This window comes from Globicephala melas, chromosome 1 (genome assembly GCF_963455315.2).
Source record: "Globicephala melas chromosome 1, mGloMel1.2, whole genome shotgun sequence".
Lineage (NCBI taxonomy): Eukaryota > Metazoa > Chordata > Mammalia > Artiodactyla > Delphinidae > Globicephala > Globicephala melas.
Genome location: NC_083314.1, coordinates 133,896,011 through 133,913,246, shown reverse-complemented (window position 1 = coordinate 133,913,246; position 17,236 = coordinate 133,896,011). Strand labels below are relative to the sequence as shown.

Here is a 17,236-nt window from a genome sequence, read left to right as displayed (position 1 = left end):
TTAATAAAGATTAGTTCTAAGAAGTCAATAATTAATGATCAGTATGTTCTTAATTTATAAGGGAAGGTTTTGTGGAGAATTTGGCAGTTGGGATGGTTCTTAAAGGTTGGATACGAGTTGATAAAAGAGGTGTATGAATAGGGAGAGGAAGTAAGCAGCATGAGCAGAGGCTTGGAATTTCAAAATGCCAGATAGTAACTTAAAGATGTTTTGAGACAAGAACCAGTATATGGGCATTGTGTTAAAGTAGCCTTCGCATAATTAATTGGTCTGCCATCACAAACTGCTTAGTGTTGCACATTCAGTAAGTGGAAAATCAGGGACTCAAAAATTCAAATCTTTTTGAACTAAAAATCCTTGCTATATCCTACTGATAATATTGACATCCTTCCTATATCATCATTCACTGAGAATCTGCTAGGTGCAGTTACATCCTGAGAATGCAAAAATGAATAAGATATGGTACTTTCTAAGAGAGAGACAGCGGTAGGTTTGTGTGTGTGTATACATGTGCCTGTACTGTGGGTAATGTTTTGCGGCAGTCACTCAATGTGTATGTGCTTTGGAGATGTTAATCTGCTTTTCCCATGATTATCTCATACTTGGGAGTATCTCCTTGGGTGGAGATGCTAGCATTTAAAGAATAGTGGTATAATACAGCTGTTAAATGCAAAAAATCTACTTAATGTAGTGTTCTAACGCTGGAGGACGTCTGGGTTAGAGTTCGGTGATTGGTAACATCATTCACCAATGTGGCACACCTTCCCAATGGATTAATGAATATATTTGACTATATGTGATTTTCACTTGCTGATTAAGAAACCTGTGTCTGTACTATACCTATTTGGGCCTTCTCACAGTTTTGTAGTCAACTGCTAGCTAAATAGTGGTTGTTTACTATTTACTAAATGGAATTACCTTTATATCATTTAAAATGATTTAAGGTTAACAACCTACCTTAACCAAGTTGTGAGGCAATACACAGTAGGAGCCCAGAACATGGATTATGGAGCCAGTCTGCCTGGGTTCCAGTCCAGACTCTGCTATTCATTACCTGGGTGACCGTTGCCTCTGTTTTGCTAGCTGTAAAGTGGGGATGATAATAATAACTGCTCCATTGTTGTATTTGGTATGTAGTAGACACTGTCAATTGTTAGTTATTAAAGATCCATTATCCCTTATTTGTAATTTTGAAGTAAAAAAAAAACTATAAAGTGGCAGTTTTTGTTTGATTTTTGTTTTTGTTTTTTTTTTGCGGTACGCGGGCCTCTCACTGTTGTGGCCTCTCCCGTTGCGGAGCACAGATTCCGGCCGCGCAGCCTCAGCGGCCATGGCTCACGGTCCCAGCCGCTCCGCGGCATGTGGGATCTTCCCAGATCGGGGCACGAACCTGTGTCTCCTGCATCGGCAGGCGGTCTCTCAGCCACTGTGCCACCAGGGAAGCCCGTGGCAGTTTTTATATAACTCATTTGACATCAAAGCCTGACCTAACCAATGTCTTTGCAATATATAGTCCGTTTTTGGTTCTGTACTTGACCTTAAGTTATTTATATTTAGCTTGTAAAAGTCCTTGGTAAAATATAGACATTTGTTATTATTATTGTTTTATGATACTTATTGGACAGTATAGTTGACAGTCTTTCTCATGAAGTAAAAATAAACTTGGATATCTTATGATTAGTATTATCAACTAATTAATTAAAAACTAATTAAGGGACTTCCCTGGTGGTCCAGTGGTTAAGACTCTGTGCTTCCAATGCAGGGGTGCAGGTCTGATCCCTGGTTGGGGAACTAAGATCCCACATGCCACGCGGCATGACCAAAAAAAAAAAAAAAAAAACTAATGTTAATAACTAATTAATGTTAACAATATTTATTGAATGTTTATGTGTGCCAGGTACTATACAGGTTGTTATATGTTCATTATTTTCTTTATTCCAACAGTCCTTTAGGTGACAGTATTGATTCTGTTTTTAACGTACTGAGGCTTAGGGAGGTTAAGTCATTTGCTCGGGGTTACACAGTCACTCAGTGTGCTAGCAGTGCTAGGATTCAGACCTCATCTCTCTGACTTTTTAGGTAACTTCTGTGTTCTTTTCCTCCACCTATACTATCTCTATAATTTAGAAGAATTTCATAAGGATTTTATTTCATAAGGAAATAAAATCACTGATATACTAAAGTGTATTTTTATTTTGTTTTTTTTACCTTTCATCTTAGGTGCTGGAAAGCCCCCTATGTTTGGTGATTATGAAGCTCAGAGACACTGGCAGGAGATTACTATTAATTTACCGATCAAACAATGGTATGGATAATTTTAACTTGATTTTATTGTTTATCGGTCAGTTAATGTAGATTATTTGAAGATACCTAAAGGGAAAATATGCTATTTCTTCATCTTCAGAATCCTCATCTTCCTGTATACTGATGTTACATATGTTACCCTGTGTATTGTCGGTTCATTTTAAAATTTCATCCTCCTGAAAGTTACCCATATATTTAGTTACCAGCTGGAATCTGGTGCTGAACTAGAACTTTGAGGATAGGACACTGTATGCCATGGAAGCTCCTCAGGACATAAACTGTGGCAGTTTATGGACTAAGAGTATTTCTTCTGGAGGTTTCGCAAAGCTTCCTCCTGTAAGGAACATATGAGATGAAAAAAAAAGCAGTAGCTTAGTGGTGAAGAGTGTAGGGCTAGAGTCAGACTGCCAGACTTCAGATCAAGGCTTGTACCCTTTACTAGCAGTGTGAGATTTTGCAAGTTATTTAACTATCTCTGCCACAGTTTTATCACTCATAGAATGGAAATAATAGAATACATATTTCACTGGATTATTGTGAGGATTGAATAAAATGATTCATTTAAAGCACTTTAGACCAGTGCCTGAAGTGTAATGAGTTCTCAATAAATGTTAGCTGTAGTTATATCTCACAGAAATCCATGCAGTGTCATTTTTGTTGAACACATTCTGATAACAATTGATGACAGTATTTTTTTACTTATTAGGTGCCTGGTAGATTATTGATTAAACCTGGCTATACAAACTGTTTATATTGTTCTGTTGATTGCTTTGGTCACTGCTTTTTTTTTTTTGTGGCACGTGGGCCTCTCACCGCCGTGGCCTCTCCCGCCGTGGAGCACAGGCTCCGGACGCACAGGCCCTGCGGCCATGGCTCACGGGCCCAGCCGCCCCGCGGCATGTGGGACCCCTGGGGCACGAACCCACGTCCCCTGCGTCGGCAGGCGGACTCTCAACCACTGCGCCACCAGGGAAGCCCTGGTCACTGCTTTTATATAACTCCTTTCTGAGAGAGTTACATACAAGAACTTCATATTAAACTCTCTATTAATAGGTTGGCTGTACCCTAGTCCAAGTTTGGAGTATTTAAAATAGAGGTCAGCTGAATATTTGATACTATTCTTTTTTTTTAATAGGTGTGTGCATGTTTGTTTATTTATTTACTTGACCTCACTGCGCAGCGTGTGGGGTCTTAGTTCCCTGACCCAGTACTGAACCTAGGCCATGGCAGTGAAAGTGCCGAGTTCTAATGTTTAAATGGTGTGATTTCTTTTTTTTCCCCTAGTTTGAAGTTCATTGCTGTATGATTCATAATGACTATCATTGAAAAAGATATATCTCAATGGCACAGTTTATAAAACAGAAAATATATCCTTGGGACAGGTTCACTGTTATCAACAGTGGATATAAATCTATATTGGAAATAACATTTCTAATATTCTGAATTTTTTGGCTAATTTTGTCAAATTTGATTAGTTTACCATTATTGTTACCTAGCAATGTGGCTGAGGAATGGTTTCTCATTTAACTTCAGTTTTCCAAGAGTGGGGACTTCCGTGGTGGTCCACTGGTTAAGACTCCGTGCTCCCAATGCAGGGGACCCCTGGTTCAATCCCTGGTCAGGGAACTAGATCCCACATGATGCAACTAAGAGCCCACATGCCACAACTAAAAATCCTGCATGCCGCAACTAAAGATACCGCATGCGGCAACTTAAAATGCCATGCAGCCAAATAAATAAATATTAAAAATTTTTTTTCCAAGAGTGAAATCTTTCTGTCTTCATCTAGAAAGTTAGCCATAGTGTACTCAAAACTTTCAAGTGACAAAGTTGTCTAAAATGTGAAATCAGGATCTATGAGGTAAACTTTTAAAATGTCAGTTTTGGGACTTTACTGGGGGCACAGTGGTTAAGAATCTGCCTGCCAACGCAGGGGACACAGGTTTGAGCCCTGGTCCGGGAAGATCCCACATGCTGCGGAGCAGCTAAGCCCATGCACCACAACTATTGAGCCTGCACTCTAGAGCCTGAGAGCCACAACTACTGAGCCCGTCTGCCACAACTACTGAAGCCCACGTGCCTAGAGACTGTGCTCCACAACAAGAGAAGCCACCGCAGTGAGAAGCCTGTGCACTGCAACGAAGACACAATGAACCAAAAATAAATAAATAAATAAATTTGTAAAAAAAAAAGTCAGTTTTATAATTCTAAATTTAAACATTTATTCCATGTCAATACACATAGTTATAAGTAATAGAGGAAAATTGAACTTTTTTTCTTTAATTTTATAATGACAATTCCTTATGTGTGAAGTCAGGAGTACTTTTGGCATCAAGTAGTAGAAAGCCTAAGTAATAGTAGTTTAAGCAATAAAATAATTAACTTAATAAGTAGGTCTTTGCAGGGCTGGTAAACTGGCTCAATGATAGCAATTAAGGGACTTCCCTGGTGGTCCAGTGGTCAAGACTCCGCACTCTCAATGCAGGGGGATCCCTGGGTTCGATCCCTGGTCAGGGAACTAGAGCCCACATGCCTCAATGAAGATCCTGCGTGCTGCAACTAAGACTCAGCACAACCAAATAAATAAATAAATATTTAAAAAATAATAGCAATCAAGGACTCAGGCTTTTCCATTTTTTTTCTCTTTCATTTATTCTTGGCATGTTGGCTTTTCAGCCTGAGGCTTTTCACCCCATGATCAATAGATGACTGCCAGGGCTATCAGCACTGTGACTTTGTACAACCATGTTCAAGGCAGGAATAATAGGAATACCTTATTTTTTTTATTTTTATTTTTTTTGTGGTACGCGGGCCTCTCACTGTTGTGGCCTCTGCCATTGCGGAGCACAGGCTCCGGACGCGCAGGCTCAGCGGCCATGGCTCACAGGCCCAGCCGCTCTGTGGCATGTGGGATCCTCCCGGACCGGGGCACGAACCCGTGTCCCCTGCATCGGCAGGTGGACTCTCAACCACTGCGCCACCAGGGAAGCCCGAGCATGTTGCTTTTTAAAAAAAATCACAGGTTTATAAGTCAGGAATTGTGGGAATGACTTTATTTCAGCATTGTTTATAATTATGAGAAGCCTGAAACACTCTAAATATCTTTTAGTAGGTGAATGATAAAGTACATTTCTCCTGTGTACATGTGTACGAGTTTTTCCTAGGTAGATTCCTAGAAGTGGAATCTCTAAAGTAGCCAGTTTTAATGGATACCAACACAAGAATATCTCTATCCATATACCCTTACCAATATTTAATAATAACAATTAACACCAGACTTCTAAAATTTCCATTTCCTTGAGTACTTGTGTTGTTGAGTATCTTTTAATATATTTACTGACCATATTTTTTCTCAAATTTGCATATTTATATATTTCCCCCATGTTTCTGATGGATTGCTGATCTTTTTTGTAATGATTTATATGATTTTAAAATAAACAATTACATTAATTTTCTATGCTGTGTTAACAAGTGACCATAAATGGTACTTACTTAAACACACACTTATTATTGTAGTTTCTTTAGGTTAGAAGTCTGGGCACAGCTTAGTTCAATATTATGATCAGGGAGGGTCTCAGGAGGTTGCAGTCCAGTTGTCATCTGAGGCTGCAGTCTTATCAGAGGCTCAACTGGGGAAGGAACTGTTTTCAAGTTCCCTCAAGTTATTGGCAGAATTAATTTCCTTGCATTTACAAGACTAAGGGCTTTGGTTTCTTGTTGGAAGCTACCTTTATTTCCTAGGGTCTACTTGCAGTTTCTTGCCATGTGGCTTCTCCAGTATGCCCACTTACTAAAACATGACAGCTTGATTCTTCCAAGCCAGTGAAAGGGAGTCTCTGTAGCTTAGCCAGCAAGATGGAATCTTACATATACATAAAACATAAGCATAGGCGTGACCATCCTATCACGTTTGTCGTATTTTGTTGTTTACAAGCAAGTCACAGGTGTTGCCCACACTTGAGGGGAGGGGATTGATTGTACACACTTAAGGCAGGAACACCAGGAGATGGTTTCATGGGGATGACCTTAAAGTCTGTCTGCCACAGTATTCAACAGTATACAGTAGTATTCTATATTTTAATCAGTTTTTGGTGTGTGCATATGTATAAAATAAATATCTTCTTTCTGTTTGTTCTTGTCTTTGAATTTTTCTTATGGTGTCTTTCGTTAAATAAATTTTTACATTTGATGTACAGAAGCTCTTTGAACTGTTCTTGAAACTTTTAAGTTTGGAGCTATTTATTTATTTTTAAATTTTATTTATTATTAATAAAAATTTTTTTTGGCTGTGTTGGGTCTTCATTGCTGCGCACGGGCTTTCTCTAGTTGTGATGGGCGAGGGCTTCTCTTCGTTGCAGTGTGTGGGCTTCTGATTGCAGTGGCTTCTCTTTGCGGAGCACCGTTTCTAGGCGCGCAGGCTTCAGTAGTTGTGGCACGCGGACTCAGTAGTTGTGGCTCGTGGGCTCTAGAGCGCAGGCTCAGTAGTTGTGGTGCACGGGCTTAGTTGCTCCATGGCATGTGGGATCTTCCTGGACCAGGGCTCGAACCCATGTCCCCTGCATTGGCAGGTGGATTCTTAACCACTGTGCCACCAGGGAAGTCCTGGAACTATTTTAAATTAAAGGTTTTTTTTTGTAAAAAGCAAAAATACTCATGATATGTTAGAAAAAATTACATTTTGAAGTTAATGATAACACTCTTGAATATAATTTCGTTCCTTCCCATTCTGACCAGTTAGAGGAGCCTGTTAAGTTATGAACATTAGATCTAGCTTTCTTCCTTAATTTACAGAATTTTGCATGTAATAGGCTCTCATTACATGTTGGTTGAATTGTGTTCAAAGTGTTATTAATGAAAGTATACCTGTTTCATGCAATATTTCTTTCTTTGTAAACCAAATCTTTACGTGGTCTTTGACATTCATTTTTTATTTAAATTGTGATTTCATATTGTTTCTTTAATTTTTTAGACTGTCAGAAGCAAATTCTCTTTTTGTTGCATATTTTCTTTTGTATAAGTGTTGGTCATTAAGTTTACTAATAGTAGAGTGATAACAAGTTCCGGTTTGCCTGTGAGAATCTTGGTTTGCCTCTATTGTTATGGCTTAATTATTTACAGCTTCTTTCTTAAGAGTACCTTGGTTTAGACAATAAATTATTTAGCCACACTACTCAATAACAACTTTTAATTGTGAGTTCACAAAAATTTTTAGGAGAGGGGAGAAGTTTAGATGAATTTTTTTTTTAACCTTGTATAACATTTTTTCATGTTAAGTTAAATGAAGTGAGATATTAAATATAAGTATTTCTTGAATATTGATTGCTGGAATGGCGCTTTCTTTTTCCTTTTTCTTCAGGTATTTTAACGGCAGTGATAACAACTTACAGTATTGGGGATTGGACTATCCACCTCTTACAGCTTATCATAGTCTTTTATGTGCATATGTGTAAGTTTTTCTTCCTTAACATAACTTTAAATATTTATGCCCTTAGCAGATGTAGTAAGGAAGAGTTTGTTGAATAGAGAAGAAATCGTTTGTAGCTACTATTGTATTATGGTTTGTAGAGCACCATACCTTTATAATTGGTTTATAGGAAAGTTTATCAGTTTGACTATTTTCATAATTTTTTTGGAGGAAAGGCTAGAAAGAGATGCAAAAATCTAGCTTTGTTTTGAAGTAGAGATGTTACCAACTATGCATGGATTACTGAGAAATATATCTAATATGGTTAGTTGTGCATAGAAAAGCTTTTTTCCTGGAATGGCCCAAAGTAAATGAGAAATAAAGGTCTAAATGGTATTCTGACTAACCTGTCAAGTAAGAAACCAGAAGTACCGTAGTGTTTCACTTATGATTGAAGATCGGGATTGGAATTCCTTTTTCTTTTACAGAAATGGAATGGTTTATAGAAGATTAGGTGCTTCTATTTAGTGGAGAACCAGTTCTACTCTGTCCTGGTATTCCATTTCAGACTTGAAGTGTATCAGCAGAAATTTGAGGAACTTCTTCACATTATCTTCTGAACTCATTTTATTTGTTCTATTTCATATTTTGTAAAAATTAGCGTCCTGGATTAAAAATAAGTTTCCAAACTTCAGGATAATCAGATATACTTTGCAGTGTTCTGGAGAATGTAATATGATTGAAAACTTAATTTATCTTTAATAATTATGTTCAGTTTTATGCAAGGATTTATGATTAATAGCTATTTATTGTAGCCTATTATGATAACTGAAAAGGTTATAAATTATAAAACTATGATCCTCTTGTCAATATTAGTGTATTGCTCTTTACAAAGTATATGTTTAATACATGAAATGTGACATCAGATTGTTTTCACACTGGAAGAATCATGAAGGTAGGGCTTTTAGTTAACACGCTACATGGGTTTGTTGGAAGATAAGCATGGCAGATTCTGATAGCGTTAGTCAGTTTCACATGGTTAAATACAAAGAGTAAAGCTTAAGCCTTAACTCCATTGCTTTATAGGAGCAATGGCAACTTCTCAAAATAGATTCATATGTCCTCAGATGTCCTTACTGCTAAAAGTAATGGGGAATAAAGTGCATGTACATATGTTTGATTTGCAGGGCAAAGTTTATAAATCCAGACTGGATTGCTCTCCATACATCACGTGGATATGAGAGTCAGGCACATAAGCTCTTCATGCGTGCAACAGGTAAAAGAGCAATAGGCATCGAGTGTAAAATTTGATTAAAATTTTTTTTGAACTGATGACAGGTTCTATTATTGTCCTTACTTTTATAGTTGTGTAACTATAAATATGCATATATATGTATAATATGTGAGCAAATGTATATGTAAGCTAAAAAACAAAAGGGTAGAAACTAATAATTCTGGGTGCTTTACATTTACTATTATCTCTCTTAATAATTTGGACACGCAAATGAGGTAAATACTGTTGTTATCCTTACTTTAAGCTGAGGAAACTGAGGCCTAGTAAAATGAGGCTAATATTAATAGCTCACCTGAAGTTGGTTAGCTCTAAATTAAAGTTTTATTTGTTTAGGCTGTTGCTTTAATAAATCCCTTTCACTTTTACAGTGAATTACAGCTGAATGTCATATATTGTATTGCTTTGCAGTGTTGCTAAATTAATCTTTACAACAAATGTTTATTGAGCATTTATTGTGTGCTGTTTAAAAGTTGAAAGTAATAAGCTTAAATTTCTTTAAAAGCTTTACAAGACTTAGGCTTTAATGCTAGCCTGGGTCTTTTCCTTAATTAGTCTAAATCTAGTCAGGGTTTCTTCTCTTTACTATTCATCCAGTCATGGAATATCAGGCGCAAGAGATAACCTGTATTGCCTGTCTTTCCCTCTCCCACACCATTCCCTCTTCCCAATGCTTTAATCCTTTTTGAACCACATACTCACCACATGATATTTAGCTTCTGAGCCAATACCTGTATCTGCAGGGAACTTACAGCCTTTAGAGACTCTATTCTATTTTCAGAGAGCCCCAGTCATTAGAAATTTCCTTCTTATATTGAACCTTCACTAGTCATTTTAGGTTCTGTTTCCTTGGGCTACATAGAACAAGTCCGATCCTTTATATATCTAACACCCTCCAGACATTTGAAGTCATCCCCTCTCGAGGTTGAACATTCGTAAATACTTTAGCTGTTTCTTAGACGACCAGTTTCTTGAATGTGATTATGGTTTTGAGGCCTCCGGTTGTGCTCCTTCAAATATGTTACAGTTTGTTAGTGTCATCTAAAATGTGGCATCTGGAGCTGAAAATAGGATTGCATGCATCTAACACTGACAGTTTACTATCATTTATCTTATTGTGCACAAATATATATGTGTGGTACAAGAAAAAAATAGGCTTTTTGGATAGCTATGTTGTACTGTTGAAGAACTTAATATATTAGTTTTTCTTTGTTCTAAAAGGACTGAACATTCAGAATTATGAATTGCTTTATTTTTTTTCCCACTTTTTTTCAGTTTCCTCCTCACCTGGACCTATCAAGCTCTTTGTAGGCATTAATTAGCAAAAATTTATGAATTTTTATAAATATTCACATTAAAAAAGATTCTCCTATGCATCTCCACATTTGAGGTATTGTTCACATCAGAAAATTTGGAGTATACAGATATTGAGGGGAAAATAAAAGTTTCCTTCCCTTGCTTTGAGTATTCTTAATTTTTATGTCCAAGTCAGAGCAAAGAGAGAACTGGTTTTAGATACAGCTAATTGATTTAATATGTGAATTTGTTAGAGAAAATTAAGAGACTCTAGTACTGTATCAGTTGAAATTAGGCACAGGTGAAGGGAATGGAAAGTGCTCAACGTGGAAAGGACTTGTCCAGAGTGGGTAGGAACCTTGTGTTAATAGAATTCCCACTCGGGGTTGGAGGAAGGCTGTTAATAGGTTATAGTAGACCCTGATGGACTCAACGCATAAAATCATTTGCTTGTTTTTTCAGTGTTAATTGCTGATTTGCTGATTTACATACCTGCAGTGGTTTTGTACTGCTGTTGTTTAAAAGAAATCTCAACTAAGAAAAAGGTATGTTTTGAAGTAAGCTGACATTTCATCTCTGAAATGTTTTATTGCCTTAACTATTAAGTGTAGAGCTTAAGGAAGTCATGCTTTTGGGAATAGATAATAGGGAACAGTATATCTTCTGTCAATTTTCATTTAGAAACATTAACTTATCTTAGAGTAATTATTTTAATGTTCAAATATAGGAATAAGATGCACTGAATTTTAGAAGTTATATACTGCTGAATTGCACAGCATGCTAAATTTATTGCTTAACTGGTAAATCTGAATTTTGAGTTGGCTTGTGCGAATGACAACTGAAAGTCATTTTGAAAAGTTGCGATATATTCTCATATTCACAGTTAACAAATATGCTCTTTTTTAAAAAAAAATCAAATGGTTTGTGTTAGAATTTTATTTATTTATTATTTATTGGCTGCGTTGGGTCTTTGTTGCTGCGTGCAGGCTTTCTCAGTTGCGGTGAGCGGGGGCTACTCTTCGTTGCAGTGTGCGGGCTTCTCATTGTGGTGGCTTCACTTTGTTGCAGAGCACGGGCTCTAGGTGTGCAGGCTCAGTAGTCGTGGCTTGTGGGCTCTAAGTGTGCAGGCTCAGTATAGTTGTGGCTCATGGGCTCAGTAGTTGTGGCTTGTGGGCTCTAGAGTGTAAGCTCAGGAGTTGTGGTGCACGGGCTTAGTTGCTCCGCAGCATGTGGGATCTTCCTGGACCAGGGCTCGAACCCGTGTCCCCTGCATTGGCAGGCTGATTCTTAAACACTGAGTCACCACGGAAGTCCCATGACTGTTCTCTTTGGTCATTTTATATAGATTAATCATTAGATTAATTTATCTGATTTATATATCTAAAAGTGCTTTCTCAGACAAACACCTTTTAGGGAATTTTTTCCTTTTTACTGAAGTATACTATGTCACTTCCATGAAGACTTTAGTGTTTAAAGAGTTGCTTTATAAAAATGGAGTATTTCGATAAATAGAAGGTAAGAGGGGAACATTTGCTACTGTGTTAAATGAAACTACACTTTTACCCGGTTTGATTCAAGTAACAGATTACTTTCTTATTTCACAATAATTTTCTTTACAGATTGCTAATGCATTATGCATATTGCTGTATCCAGGCCTTATTCTTATCGACTATGGACATTTTCAGTATCCTTTACTAATTTAGAAATGAAGTCAGATGCATATCATGAAATCTAGGCTCAGTTTGTATAATGTTGTCATCTAGTTATGTCTTATTTACTAGGGTTCTTGCTTATATAAACCATTTTTAAAATGGTAAAAGAATCTCTTCAGCAAGTGTTTAGTTGAAGGGTAAAGTACAAATTAAAAGTAGCAATGTTTTTTCACAACTGTTTGGATTGGGAACAGAATGTTGGTAACTGATCAGCTGTTCTGGAGCTAATTCTGAAAAGGTGAAACATTTTCTATCTTTTGTAAATGTTTTCTGATGCTGACAAAAACAGTCTTCCAGTTTTTGAGTTTTAAAACAAAATGTTTCTCTAACAGATAGTGGTAGCTGGGAGCTTTAGGAAACTAAAATTGAATAAATCTATGTGGATTTTATGTGTGTAATTTTTGATACCTAAAATAGGGAACATTCAAATAAACAAATTATAGAGGAAAGTTGATAAAATCTGTACATGGCTCTCCAGTTTGTCTTCTAATGTATTAAATATTACTATCTGTCCCAAAGGAAAATAAATAATCCACACCATGATTGCTTAATTAATATTTTTTCCTTTTGGTGCCAATCTGTTTTACTTATAAAATTAAAATGTGTATCTGTCAAAGGACTTGCAAAAATATTCAAATAGGTAGTTACTTCCATCATATTTTTTATTCAGTCCTCTTTCCTAATTGAGCCCTTTTTTTTGGCATTATAGGATCATGGCTTTTAGATAGTTTGATAATATCAAGAACACTGATAATAAAGAAAAGAAAAAAGTTGTTTACAAGATTTTTTTTTTTGTTTTTGCGGTACGCGGGCCTCTCACTGTTGTGGCCTCTCCCATTGCGGAGCACAGGCTCCGGACGCGCAGGCTCAGCGGCCATGGCTCACGGGCCCAGCCGCTCCGCGGCATGTGGGATCTTCCCGGACCGGGGCACGAAGCCGTGTCCCCTGCATCGGCAGGCGGACTCCCAGCCACTGCGCCACCAGGGAAGCCCTACAAGATTTTTTTAATACTATATTTACTTTGAAATATTCTCATACAGAGAAGTACACAAAATGTAAATGAATTGGCTATTATCCATGTCAAGAAATAGAACATTGCCAGTATCCAAAACCACACCTGTACGCATCCCAAGTAGTTCTCTCTCTTCCTTTCTCAAAGATAGCCACGTAACTGACTGCTAGTACTATAGTTTGATTCTCCCCCTTTTTTGAACTTTCTATGAAAAAGACAACACAGGGCTTCCCTGGTGGCGCAGTGGTTGAGAGTCCGCCTGCCAATGCAGGGGACACGGGTTCGTGCCCCGGTCCGGGAAGATCCCACATGCCGCGGAGCGGCTGGGCCCGTGAGCCATGGCCGCTGAGCCTGCGCGTCCGGAGCCTGTGCTCCGCAACGGGAGAGTCCACAACAGTGAGAGGCCTGAGTACCGCAAAAAAAAAAAAAAAAAAAAAAGACAACACAGTAGGTATTCCTTTGTGCTTGGTGTTTTGGTTCAACATTCTGTTTGTGAGTTATTCGTGTAGTTGTATGTAGCTGTAGTTCGTTCTCTTTCATTGCTTTATAATATTCTATTGCATGAATACACATGATTTTATTCGATAGACATTGGAGTGTTTCCAGGTTTTGGCTATGATGACTATGTTGCTTTGACCTTTCTTGTAAATATCTCTTTGTACACATGTAAATATTTTTCTTATGAGTGGAATTGCTGAATTATAGGGTGTGCACTTGCTTAATTTTAGATATTCCCATATGGTTTTTAAGCATGATCTACCAGTTAATACTCTTGTTAGCAATGGTGTAGGAGTCCCAGGTGTTCACCTTCACCAGTTGTCAGTTATTTTCCTTTTAACCATTCTGGTAAATTCGTAGTGGTATCTTCTCCGTGATTTGAATCAAACTCTGGAAGCTTTGGGGATTATGTCATTTTGTAGGGACACCTTTTTTTAACCACTATTTACTTTACTCATTTGTAAAATGGAGATGATATTAACCCTTACTTTTTAAGCTTTTTGAGAATTAAATGAATTCATATTTGTAAAGCATTTAAAGCAGTACTTGGGAGGTACTAAGCACTACATAAGTATTTATCGCTATTACTAACTGTTACTGCTGCTGCTCTTTTGTTGTTCCTATTTGTTACTTTTCGGGCTCTGAAGTTTTATAATGATTTGTTTGGGCAAAGGTATTTTTGACAGTTGTTTTGGACACTATGGGTCATTCATTTTGAAGACTCATGTTCTTCAGTTCTGGGAAATTCTCATAAATTATTTTTTTTGATAATTCTCTCCCTTCTTTCTTGAGCTTATTAGACAGATATTAGATCTTTCAGCTCCATCTTGAGCATCTCTTTGTCATTTTGTTTTATAGTTTTGAAGATTGTCTTGCTTTATGAGTAACACTTCAATTAAATTTCATTTGTTCTGTTAAGCATTTAATATCTTAAATTTCAGTTTACTCTTTTTTTTCCCCACTGTTCCCTGAATTATTTCCATTCTCCTAGGGGTCAGTCTTTTCTCCTCTTCACTTTGGTCCTTTTTCTGTCATAGGTGTTCCTTATATGTCTATTTGATCCTGGTGTATTTATTCTAAGAATAAGGCAGAAGAGAAAGCTGCATGTGAGCTTTCTATACATTTGGTCCACTATAGGGTACATGGCAGGATTCTGGCCAGTACTCTGGGATCCTTAAATGTCACAGTGTGGAGGAATTTATACTATAGTGTTGACTTCTACACTAGTTGCTCAGATAGTTTATTCCATTTCTTTGGAGAAATATTCCTTCTTTTGTTGCCTGGTAGTAAATGTTTTGGCTGCCAGATAATCTTTGCAAAGGACTGAGGTGGGATTTGACATCTCCATCTAGGAGTTTTCAGTGCATCCTCTTGTTTTCTCTTCAACATACTCAAGCACTCCAACCTGCTTGTTTCCACAATTCTCTGGGGCTTGTAGGGTGGATTGGCTCCTTGCTAGCCTGAGCTTCCTCTGTGCATTCACTAAGCTGTGGCTTCTTCTAGTTTATTTGTTGCCACTTCTCTGTCCTCTTTCCATCTTCTAGAAATGTGTTGAAATCTTCATCTCTTGTAATGCGTCTTCCTGTTCCCTTTATGGCTGTGAATTTATACTTTAAAAAATTCCCTATCATTTTAAGGGGGTCTCAGGAAGGAGAGGAGGTAAACATGAGTACTCAGCTCACCGTTTTCAACTGAAAATCTAGTTGTGATATTGTTTTCATATAAGTGTTATTAGTTTCTAATCAAGCACATATATTAATTTATATCATTGATGCATATTATAGAGGAAAAATAGTGATATCAGTAAGTTTGGTGGTTTTTTTTAACTTTTGGAACATTGATTTTGGTATGTGTTATAGTAATATTGTGAAATAGCCTAGCAGAAAACAAAGCTATGTGTTAACTATTTAGAGCTCTTTTAAACCTAAACAAATCAGTTACTCTGTTTAGTAGTAGATTTAATATATTTGAAGCCACTACATATAATTTCAAATTTGTTTATCAATTCAATACTTTTCAGCTTTTATTTAGAAATCGTTTTCATTTTAATGTGTCATTACAAAATCACATAAGAAAAATGTTCTATAAAATGCAAAATCTGTCTCTTTTAATTATTGAGATAATTCCTTGACACAGGAACATATATAATTCTGTGAGTCTTGGCTTTGCCTTATGGGGTGTTCTTGGAGTATCTTACGACTGGGACCTGCTGGGGTCCCTGGCGTTTTGCTTAGCTATAAATTATAAGCAGATGGAACTTTACCACTCCTTGCCATTTTTTTGTTTTTTACTTGGCAAGTGTTTTAAGAAAGGCCTCAAAGGAAAAGGGTGAGTGTCTTTTAAACAACAGAATTCAAAAAATTACTTCAGATAATTTATTTGGCATACTTACCTTTGCCTTCTGGTGATTTCTGATTAATGTGTTGGTGGCTATGGAGTAAATGGAAAGAGAGATCAAGTCATGTTCTATATTATTGTATTTTAAATCTTCCTAACTAGAGAAATATTTTGACCGATGTATATTTACTGGAGGTAATGTGAATTGGCTTGTTAGAACATTGCTGTAGGATTTCATCCCTTTAGAGCATATTACATTATATACTTATTAGAAATACATCCCAATTTGACATTTTTCTTCATAGCTGCATAGGAATGGCATCTAAGTTAAATGTTAAGAAGGATGGTGATAGTCTTCATGTTGGGGAATTGCACATCTTAATAGTTGTGAATTTCTTAACTCTGATTTAAGTAGACTCTCATCTTAAACCCGTATTGGTGGCATAAATTTTTACTATACATTTTTACTATACATTACTATACATTTGCATTTATTATATTTATAGTAATGAGACGCAGATTGATTTCTCAGAATTACTAACCTCTCCCTATCTTACCAGTTCCCTTTGTTTTTGTTCTAGGTTTGTGTTGTTGATTAAACTGGCTTGTACTGTTGTGGCTTCCTTCATTCTCTGCTGGCTGCCATTCTTTACAGAAAGGGAACAAACCCTGCAAGTTCTAAGAAGACTCTTCCCAGTTGATCGTGGATTATTTGAGGCATGTTTAAAAACTTCTCTCGCTCCTTTCTGTTACAGTACCTTCCCTGTGACCTTTGGGGATTTCATGTAGAAGCACTTCAGCTGCTCTCCTCCTGCAGTCATTCCTTGCCAGTTATTTAATGTGGTACCTAAGCTATAGCTCATCTGGCATTTTCCAGTACATTGTACAAATAGGTAATATTTATGTCATCCTGAGATCCATAATTCAGTTATACATTTTTCTAATGAAATAGGGTTCATAATGAAAGACAGCATGAGAAGTTGCAGCTACAAAGGTAACAGCTTTGTGGGGTTTTTTTGGTTTATATTCTTTTTTTAGTCCTAGGAAATTATTTATTAAACTAATAATCATGTTTGCTTCAGAAAGATCTCATAATTCCTTATGAGGTATATAGCTTTCATCCATAGTAATTTTTAATGAGAATCATTCATTTCATTTCATTTAATGCCAGCTTAATCACTCTTGTTAAATTTTTATTGCATGGATAATTTGATTTAGAGTTAGTAATTAAATTAAACAAACCATTTTTCTGAAACAAAAAGGTCTTTTAATAAAGTTAGACAGAGACAACATATTTATAGATAATTTGCTTTTGAATAAATATTTCTTTTAAAAAGAATTAGAAAAGCATATATATCTTTCTAGTTTTTGAGTATATGAAA

General features: G+C 36.7%; 1 protein-coding gene across 3 annotated transcripts in view; it reads left to right on the top strand.

Moving 5' to 3' along the window:
- ALG6 (ALG6 alpha-1,3-glucosyltransferase) overlaps positions 1–17,236 on the top strand; it is a 57,663-nt gene that overhangs the window by 15,878 nt on the left and 24,549 nt on the right. For all 3 annotated transcript variants that reach the window (XM_030865820.2, XM_060304805.1, XM_060304810.1), the window contains 7 exons: positions 2,221–2,305; positions 7,661–7,750; positions 8,896–8,984; positions 10,758–10,840; positions 11,915–11,979; positions 15,660–15,845; positions 16,436–16,571. In XM_030865820.2, the coding sequence (XP_030721680.1) occupies positions 2,221–2,305; positions 7,661–7,750; positions 8,896–8,984; positions 10,758–10,840; positions 11,915–11,979; positions 15,660–15,845; positions 16,436–16,571 (734 nt within the window). The remainder of the gene's footprint in view (positions 1–2,220; positions 2,306–7,660; positions 7,751–8,895; positions 8,985–10,757; positions 10,841–11,914; positions 11,980–15,659; positions 15,846–16,435; positions 16,572–17,236) is intronic.